At 35.1% G+C, this 9,976-nt stretch overlaps 1 protein-coding gene across 2 annotated transcripts; it reads left to right on the top strand.

Moving 5' to 3' along the window:
* Positions 1 to 1,212: 1,212 nt before the first annotated feature.
* LOC145946952 (uncharacterized) lies at positions 1,213 to 8,255 on the top strand. 2 transcript variants are annotated; one of them, XM_083056710.1, is made up of 2 exons: positions 1,213 to 1,637; positions 5,883 to 8,255. In XM_083056710.1, exons 1-2 carry the CDS (start codon positions 1,529 to 1,531, stop codon positions 7,961 to 7,963), a joined length of 2,190 nt encoding a protein of 729 aa, XP_082912836.1. In that variant the 5' UTR covers positions 1,213 to 1,528; the 3' UTR covers positions 7,964 to 8,255. The 2 variants fall into 2 exon arrangements, with proteins under 2 accessions (XP_082912836.1, XP_082912837.1); XM_083056711.1 differs by lacking the exon at positions 1,213 to 1,637 and having other exon boundaries at positions 5,450 to 6,583; positions 6,690 to 6,777.
* Positions 8,256 to 9,976: the final 1,721 nt, after the last annotated feature.

Raw genomic sequence — 9,976 nt, 5'->3', positions numbered from 1 at the left:
ACATCCCATAACACCCATGGAAATCGAGAAGAGTCGTAATTTTTGGGTACGAATTGTACAACAAGCATGGTTTTCGAACGAGATTCGTATAATTTCTAATAGAGAGCATTTGCCTAAATCCAACCCTTTGATTCGCCTTACACCTTTTATAGACCATGAAGGATTACTTCGTGTTGGAGGTCGTCTCCATAATGCACAGATAGAGTCTGACACAAAACATCCACTTATTATACCAAGAAGATCTTCGTTAAGTACTTTGATTATTGATGATGCTCACAAAAGGACGCTACATGGAGGTACTCAAGTTACTCTCGGTTTTTTACGAAGTTCATATTGGATTATCGGTGGAAGAGCACCTGTACGTTCTTACATCCTAAGATGTGGAAGGTGTGCACGGTATCGCGGAATTCGAGCGAAACAGCTCATGGGTCAATTACCATCATCACGTGTGACTCCAGCAAGACCTTTTTATAACACAGGTTTAGATTATGCTGGTCCCGTGATAATGAAGACTTGGAGAGGGCGAGCGGCAAAAACTTATAAAGGCTATTTAGCTATATTTGTTTGTCTCACAACATCAGCAATACATATAGAAGTAGTTACGGATTATACCACTGATGCATTTATAGCTGCCTATAAACGGTTTACTGGTAGAAGAGGTATATGTGCTACGCTACAAAGTGATTGTGGAACAAACTTTGTTGGAGCTGATGCAACTTTAAGACGTTTTTTCAAGTCATCTTCTAATGAATTACGTGACCTTGCCTATCTTCTCGCTAAAGATAACACTGAATGGAAATTCAATCCTCCATCAACCCCTCATTTTGGAGGAAAGTGGGAAGCAGCTGTAAAATCTATTAAATTTCATTTACAACGAATTTTAAAGGATACTATATTAACGTATGAAGAAATGACAACGATAACTGTACAAATAGAAGCAGTGTTAAATTCAAGGCCATTATGTCCTTTATCAGATGATGCATCTGACTATTCACCCCTGACTCCAGGACATTTTCTTATTGGAGAAGCACCAACTACATTACCGGAACCGAGTCTATTAACTGAAAAGACATCTTTGCTTTCACGCTGGCAATTACTTAAACAGAAAATAGATCACTTTTGGTCAAGATGGTCTATAGAGTGTTTACAAAGGTATCAAGGCATTTCTAAATGGTATCACCCTTCGAATGAAATAAAGGAAAGATCCTTAGTATTAATTACGGATGAGCGTTACCCGCCAGGAAAGTGGCCCCTCGCAAGAGTCATACATTTACATCCAGGACCAGACGGTTTAACCAGAGTTGTTACAGTGAAAACTGCAAACTCTATTTACAAGAGACCTATAACAAAATTATGTATTATCCCAACTGATCCTGAAATTCATTCAACAAATCTATTGTTGAATGCGGGCGGAGAAAATGTATAGGAAAGTCTATTCGAATCTTTCATAGAGTGCCGTGAGAAAAGAAAAAGATCTGGTTGCTATGCAGCTGTTTATCGTGGTTCGTTTTATGTTTGAATCGACACGATGCGCATCGTACGGAAATATCAAGATCATCAGAGATACATCGAAATATATTTGGTTAATTACATATATCTGGTTAGGAAGGTCGACTTTGTCCAATTGGGGACATCATGTAAGTACATATCATGATAGTCGATACCTTCCATCAAGCCAATTATTTGAGGCTAGCCATAAGGTGATCATCCAAATTCTATCTTTGCCTTATGGTGATTAATATATCTTTGCCTTATGGTGATTTATATCTTTATCATCCAAATTCTATCTTTGCCTTATGGTGATTAATATATCTTTGCCTTATGGTGATTTATATCTTTATCATCCAAATTCTATCTTTGCCTTATGGTGATTAATATATCTTTGCCTTATGGTGATTTATATCTTTATCATACAAATTCTATCTTTGCCTTATGGTGATAAATATATCTTTGCCTTATGGTGATTTATATCTTTATCATCCAAATTCTATCTTTGCCTTATGGTGATTAATATATCTTTGCCTTATGGTGATTTATATCTTTATCATACAAATTCTATCTTTGCCTTATGGTGATTAATATATCTTTGCCTTATGGTGATTTATATCTTTATCAAATTAATTCTATCTTTGCCTTATGGTGATTTATATTTTTATCAATCTAATCTTATCAAAGCTGATTAATATTTTCTCTGCCTTAAAAGGTGATAACTGAAAACTATAAAACTCTTATTCATATTTTGCCTTACGGTGATATTATCCATAATCATTTTTATCTTGCCTTACGGTGATATCATTTAATTCATATTTTAATTATATTTCCTAATTTCTTTAGAGACGCAGGAATTCTTTACAGATATATATATATATATATATTTCCTGGTTCCTGTTTTGAATCCTATAAATATTCTGGTTCCTGTTTCTAAGATGAAGACAACTCCTATATAACCTGTACTACATTCAGTCCTGTACATAATATGAAATAACGTCGTAAAACAAGGAAGGATTATACATAGCAAGAATATAGAAAGAATTGATATTAATCTTGGAATAAGAGTTAAGAAGTTACGTTCGGTACGTACAAAAATTACATTTTATTGTTATCGAACATTTTTTGGTCCTTCGAGCCGGATACCAAGCTTTTCAAGATGTCTAATATAAAAGCAAAGATCGCTTTACAAAAAAGTCGATTTAATCTAATACAAGATGCAGCGGATTTTGATATCGTAGAAATTTCACGTTTAAATCGTCAATTAATTAATACACGTTTGGATTTACTTGATCAGAATTGGTCTAAATTTCAAGTAGAACATGAAAATTTATATCTTGAGATACTTTCTGAGAATAATGATCAATCATATATTAAAGAACACGTGTATGAACGTTGTCAAGCGTTTTATGTATATTCTCGTGCTAAATTACTTACATATCGAGATGATTTAGAAACGGTAGATCGGCAATCTCGACCTACTCATTCGGAACATGTAGCATCATCTACCTCACAATTACCTCGTAGTGCATTGCCTCGTATAAAATTACCAAGCTTTTCAGGAGATTATCAATCATGGAGATCATTCCATGATTTATTTGTTTCTTTGATTCACGATAATGAAGATTTATCAAACGTTGAGAAGATGCATTATTTGAAGACATGTGTAACTGGTAAAGCGGCTCGGTTAATGTATAATTTGCCTATTTCTGATGAAAATTTTACTGTTGCATGGGATATATTAGTTTCAAGATATGAGAATAAACGATTTTTGATTACTACTCAATTGGATAGAATTACAAATTTAAAGCCGCTTAAAACAAAATGCGCTCAAGGTCTCAGAACTCTTTTGACAACCATATCAGAAGTTATTGGTGCTTTACGTGCTTTGAACTGTGAAGTAGATCATTGGGATCCATTATTATTACATCAGCTCGTAAGAATACTTGATCCTGAAACTCGAGAAGCATGGGAGGTTAAACTTGGTTCAACCTCTTCATATCCGACTTACTTACAATTTGAAGAATTTCTTATTGGGAGGACACGAGCTTTAGAGAATCTTAATTTACATAATAATACTTTTTCTTCTGGATCACATAAGGATAAGGATCATTCCTCTTTTGGAAAGTCTCGTACAAAAATAGCTGCTCATGTAGCTACATCATCTAATCAAAATTCTTTTACTAATTCTTTCATTTGCCCGCTATGTGGATCTTCACATTTTTTAGCAAAGTGCGATCAATATCATTCGAAAACTCAGCAACAACGAAGGGATATTATTATGAAGCATCGACGATGTTTTAATTGTCTTGGCCCACATGTAGCAAGCAAATGTAATTCTTTAAAAAGATGTCTCAAATGTGGAAAGAAGCATCATACTTCAATTCATGACATCAACGTGTCTTCATCAAAACATTTTGGTGAAAAATCATCTAAGATAGATAATGCTCAATCTACTCAATCTAAAGAAAATCCTCAGTCACAACCTTCAATAGAATGACAAAACAAATTATGTGCTCATCAATCTGGACAAGCAAATTCTTTACCAAAATTTACGTTATTAGCTACGAGTAGAGCCATATTACATAAAAATAAAGATGTAAATTTTGCAGTACGTTTATTAATAGATCAAGGATCAGAATTATCTTTTATTTCAGAAAATTTAGTAAATCATGCACAACTAAAACGCAGTTCAGCTTCAATACCACTTCTTGGAGTCGGTGGTACATATTCCGGTCACACTAAAGGAAGTGTTACAATAAAATTACAGTCCATCTATGATCCAACTTATAATTGTACAATCGAAGCCTACGTGTTACCTCGTCTAACAACTAAATTACCGCCTTTTAACGCGTCTTGTCATACTTGGTCTCATATTGCTGGACTTCAACTTGCAGATCCTGATTTTTTTTGTTCTGGTCATATTCATATCATTTTAGGTTCAGATAATTATGGCTCGGTAATTCTGCCAGGATTAATACGAGGGGATTTGTCAACGCCTATTGCTCAGCAAACTATTTTCGGATGGGTTCTTTCAGGACCAATATCAGAAAATGATTTATCTAATTCAGCAAGAACGTATCATTGTACTTTGGATCATGATTTACAAGATCTTATTGCTAGATTTTGGAATCAAGAGGAACTACCTACTATAACGGAATCTAAATTAAGTGAGGAAGAAGAAGAGTGTGAACGACATTTTTTGTCTACTCATACAAGAGATGCTACTGGAAGATATGTTGTACGTCTTCCTCTAAAATCAAATCCTTCACTTCTGGGTGATTCAAAACAAAAGGCACTATGTTGTCTCAATAGATTATTTCAACGATTTACTTTAAATCCCAAGTTTCAAGAACTCTATGTTGATTTCATAGAAGAATACAAAACATTGGGTCATATGATGTTAGCTGATATTTCCGGAAATAATAATTCTCCTATACACTATTTACCACACCATGGAGTTCTTCGAGAAAGCAGTCGTACCACAAAATTAAGAGTTGTTTTTAATGGGTCTAGCCGTACAAACAGTGGTTATTCTCTTAATGATCTGCTTCACGCAGGCGCAAAACTTCAGACAGATATTTCAGATATTCTTATATGGATTCGTACACATCGATTTCTTTTTTCTACAGATATAGTTAAAATGTTTCGACAAATTGCTCTTAATCCTGACGATTGGGATTTACAAAGGATATTGTGGCGAGGTTCTGAAAATCAACTGGTAGCTTTTAGACTCACAACTGTAACTTATGGACTTGTCTGTGCTCCGTTTCTTGCATTACGAGCATTACAACAATTAGTAACCGACGAAGGTCATCATTTTCCTAAGGCTGTTATTCCTTTGACAAAGGGAAGATATGTTGATGATATCTTTGGAGAAGCGGATTCAATTTCGGAAGTTAAAGAGATTGTCAATCAACTTATTCAATTATGTGCAGCGGGTGGATTTCCTTTACAAAAATGGAGTAGTAATTGTAGAGAGATTCTGCCAATGTCGATGTCGGGTGAAGAATGTGAAGAATCGTCATCTGCTGTGGAAATTGAATCTACACTTTGCAAGATATTAGGTCTTATTTGGAGACCCGACTCGGACACGTTTCATTTTTCAGCTTTACCAACATCTACTACAAAATATACTAAAAGAATAATTTCTTCTGAAATCGCAAAATTATATGATCCATTAGGACTTATCGCACCTATTCTCATAACAGCCAAAATCTTTCTTCAAGAACTCTGGTTAAGAAAGATTGAATGGGATGAACCTCTTTCTCAAGACATGCAATATCGTTGGGAGAATTTTAGAAAACAACTTCAGCATCTAGATCAATTAGCAATTCCTAGATGGTTTGGTTATGTTCATTCCAGTACTTCTGTTGAAATTCATGGATTTTCAGATGCATCAGAATTAGCCATGGCAGCTGTGATTTATATAAGAATTTCCAGTAACGATGGTAAAATATCTACTCAACTGATTTGTTCCAAGACAAAGGTTGCACCAATTAAACGGCTTACGATTCCACGTCTTGAACTTGTTGCGGCTTTGTTATTAGCGCGATTAACTGTACATACTTTAAAAGCACTAGCACTTTCTGACGTATCGGTGTTTTGTTGGTCTGATTCATCTGTAACTCTTTCTTGGATTTCGGCTCATCCAACCAAATGGAAAGATTTTGTTCGTAATCGTGTATCTACTATACAAGAATTATTACCTTATGGATCTTGGCATTTTGTTCCTGGGAAAGAAAATCCTGCGGATTGTGCATCTCGTGGTTTAAGGCCAGATCAATTAATTAAATTTGATCTATGGTGGAAAGGACCAAATTGGCTTTCTGAGTCTCCATCATCTTGGCCTTCTTTCAAGTGTAAAGAGTTACCGGAAACTGGTTTGGAAGAACGATCCAGACAAGTCATGATTGCTGTCACCCATCAACCTTTATACTGGGAATTGTTGGATAAGTACTCTTCACTCATGAAATTATTACGAATTACTTCTATTTGTCGCAGATTTATTCGTTGTCTCCGTAGAGAATCACAATCAACACTGATTAAACATCCCATAACACCCATGGAAATCGAGAAGAGTCGTAATTTTTGGGTACGAATTGTACAACAAGCATGGTTTTCGAACGAGATTCGTATAATTTCTAATAGAGAACATTTGCCTAAATCCAACCCTTTGATTCGCCTTACACCTTTTATAGACCATGAAGGATTACTTCGTGTTGGAGGTCGTCTCCATAATGCACAGATAGAGTCTGACACAAAACATCCACTTATTATACCAAGAAGATCTTCGTTAAGTACTTTGATTATTGATGATGCTCACAAAAGGACGCTACATGGAGGTACTCAAGTTACTCTCGGTTTTTTACGAAGTTCATATTGGATTATCGGTGGAAGAGCACCTGTACGTTCTTACATCCTAAGATGTGGAAGGTGTGCACGGTATCGCGGAATTCGAGCGAAACAGCTCATGGGTCAATTACCATCATCACGTGTGACTCCAGCAAGACCTTTTTATAACACAGGTTTAGATTATGCTGGTCCCGTGATAATGAAGACTTGGAGAGGGCGAGCGGCAAAAACTTATAAAGGCTATTTAGCTATATTTGTTTGTCTCACAACATCAGCAATACATATAGAAGTAGTTACGGATTATACCACTGATGCATTTATAGCTGCCTATAAACGGTTTACTGGTAGAAGAGGTATATGTGCTACGCTACAAAGTGATTGTGGAACAAACTTTGTTGGAGCTGATGCAACTTTAAGACGTTTTTTCAAGTCATCTTCTAATGAATTACGTGACCTTGCCTATCTTCTCGCTAAAGATAACACTGAATGGAAATTCAATCCTCCATCAACCCCTCATTTTGGAGGAAAGTGGGAAGCAGCTGTAAAATCTATTAAATTTCATTTACAACGAATTTTAAAGGATACTATATTAACGTATGAAGAAATGACAACGATAACTGTACAAATAGAAGCAGTGTTAAATTCAAGGCCATTATGTCCTTTATCAGATGATGCATCTGACTATTCACCCCTGACTCCAGGACATTTTCTTATTGGAGAAGCACCAACTACATTACCGGAACCGAGTCTATTAACTGAAAAGACATCTTTGCTTTCACGCTGGCAATTACTTAAACAGAAAGTAGATCACTTTTGGTCAAGATGGTCTATAGAGTGTTTACAAAGGTATCAAGCCATTTCTAAATGGTATCACCCTTCGAATGAAATAAAGGAAGGATCCTTAGTATTAATTACGGATGAGCGTTACCCGCCAGGAAAGTGGCCCCTCGCAAGAGTCATACATTTACATCCAGGACCAGACGGTTTAACCAGAGTTGTTACAGTGAAAACTGCAAACTCTATTTACAAGAGACCTATAACAAAATTATGTATTATCCCAACTGATCCTGAAATTCATTCAACAAATCTATTGTTGAATGCGGGCGGAGAAAATGTATAGGAAAGTCTATTCGAATCTTTCATAGAGTGCCGTGAGAAAAGAAAAAGATCTGGTTGCTATGCAGCTGTTTATCGTGGTTCGTTTTATGTTTGAATCGACACGATGCGCATCGTACGGAAATATCAAGATCATCAGAGATACATCGAAATATATTTGGTTAATTACATATATCTGGTTAGGAAGGTCGACTTTGTCCAATTGGGGACATCATGTAAGTACATATCATGATAGTCGATACCTTCCATCAAGCCAATTATTTGAGGCTAGCCATAAGGTGATCATCCAAATTCTATCTTTGCCTTATGGTGATTAATATATCTTTGCCTTATGGTGATTTATATCTTTATCAAACAAATTCTATCTTTGCCTTATGGTGATTAATATATCTTTGCCTTATGGTGATTTATTTCTTTATCAAACAAATTCTATCTTTGCCTTATGGTGATTAATATATCTTTGCCTTATGGTGATTTATATCTTTATCAAATTAATTCTATCTTTGCCTTATGGTGATTTATATTTTTATCAATCTAATCTTATCAAAGCTGATTAATATTTTCTCTGCCTTAAAAGGTGATAACTGAAAACTATAAAACTCTTATTCATATTTTGCCTTACGGTGATATTATCCATAATCATTTTTATCTTGCCTTACGGTGATATCATTTAATTCATATTTTAATTATATTTCCTAATTTCTTTAGAGACGCAGGAATTCTTTACAGATATATATATATATATATATATATTTCCTGGTTCCTGTTTTGAATCCTATAAATATTCTGGTTCCTGTTTCTAAGATGAAGACAACTCCTATATAACCTGTACTACATTCAGTCCTGTACATAATATGAAATAACGTCGTAAAACAAGGAAGGATTATACATAGCAAGAATATAGAAAGAATTAATATTAATCTTGGAATAAGAGTTAAGAAGTTACGTTCGGTACGTACAAAAATTACATTTTATTGTTATCGAACAGTGTGCAATTGAAAACTATTAAAATCATCAAAAAAGCCCGATCTCTAAAAGTTAATAAATTATATAATTTTTTCCGTGATTCACGTATATGGCACCACTGTGCGACATCTCTCTCGCGCTATCTCTCGTAAACACCTCACGCTCTCTCTCTCTCTCTTTTAAGCGTTCTCATGGTCCTTTCCGCAGGTATAAACAAAACAGCGTATGGCGTATAGCATTACGGTGAGCGCTGATGTCCAACCGCTCGAATTTATAAACAGATATTTATTACTACGATTTATCTGAGGGGATGGGGCTGAAGCTTATGGAGAGAGGGTCTGTCTCTGCGATGTTCATCACAAAGTTTAAAGCAGTCGCCGAGCTAAGTATCGCTAAGTGTCGTCGAGCTAAGTTATTAAGTGCAGTGCAAAATGCCTTTTGGATCGGCAGACATTTTGGGCCCAAATTTTTTTTTTTTTTTAACAAGAATGTCCTTTGGACTTCATGAAATAATAGACATAATATCTTGGAAGACCCACCTGCTAGAAAATTTATTGAGGACTCTGTTCCTTATATTCACAATGCCGGTAAGTTTTTATTATTATATAATAAATTTGTTTATTAATATTATCTACCAAATTTGTCGATTTTCAGAAAATAACCGAGGAATCCATCCAAATCGGTGGATACCTTAATCATCGGCATATAGAACAAGTATGAAATTATCGGTGGTGCGATCGGCGGGAATTGACCGAGCTATGGGACGACGCGGAAGGGATCGTGGAATGGGCACAGGATTACTAGTGATATGACGTCTTCTGCCTCAGAAAATTGTTCGGCGAGGAATCATATCCTCCCGAACCTATCAGGGAGGAATTATGGGTCTAGTGAGTATCTCTTTTTAATTTTAAATATTATTAAAATAATAAAATAATAATAAAAATTTTAAATTTTTTAAGTTGTTTTTATATCGCTAGTACAATAATCAAAGGAGTAGTTGTAAATTAATCGACCAAACTAGCCAAAATTTGTTTATTTAATAGAAGTTACA

Source organism: Prenolepis imparis, unplaced genomic scaffold (genome assembly GCF_030444845.1).
Source record: "Prenolepis imparis isolate NDT839.2.m4 unplaced genomic scaffold, iyPreImpa1.0 SCAF_31, whole genome shotgun sequence".
In the NCBI taxonomy this organism is placed as follows: Eukaryota; Metazoa; Arthropoda; class Insecta; order Hymenoptera; family Formicidae; genus Prenolepis; species Prenolepis imparis.
Note: the sequence above shows the minus strand (reverse complement) of the source record. Positions and strands in the feature narration are given on the sequence as shown.

What these genes read in the sequence shown, in the direction of transcription:
- LOC145946952 (XM_083056710.1), top strand. Translation starts at nt 1,529, where the DNA reads ATGCGCATCGTACGGAAATATCAAGATCATCAGAGATACATCGAAATA. An exon ending in TGTCCAATTGGGGACATCAT is followed by an intron (nt 1,638 to 5,882) that starts GTAAGTACATAT and finishes ATGGATTTTCAG; the next exon opens with ATGCATCAGAATTAGCCATG.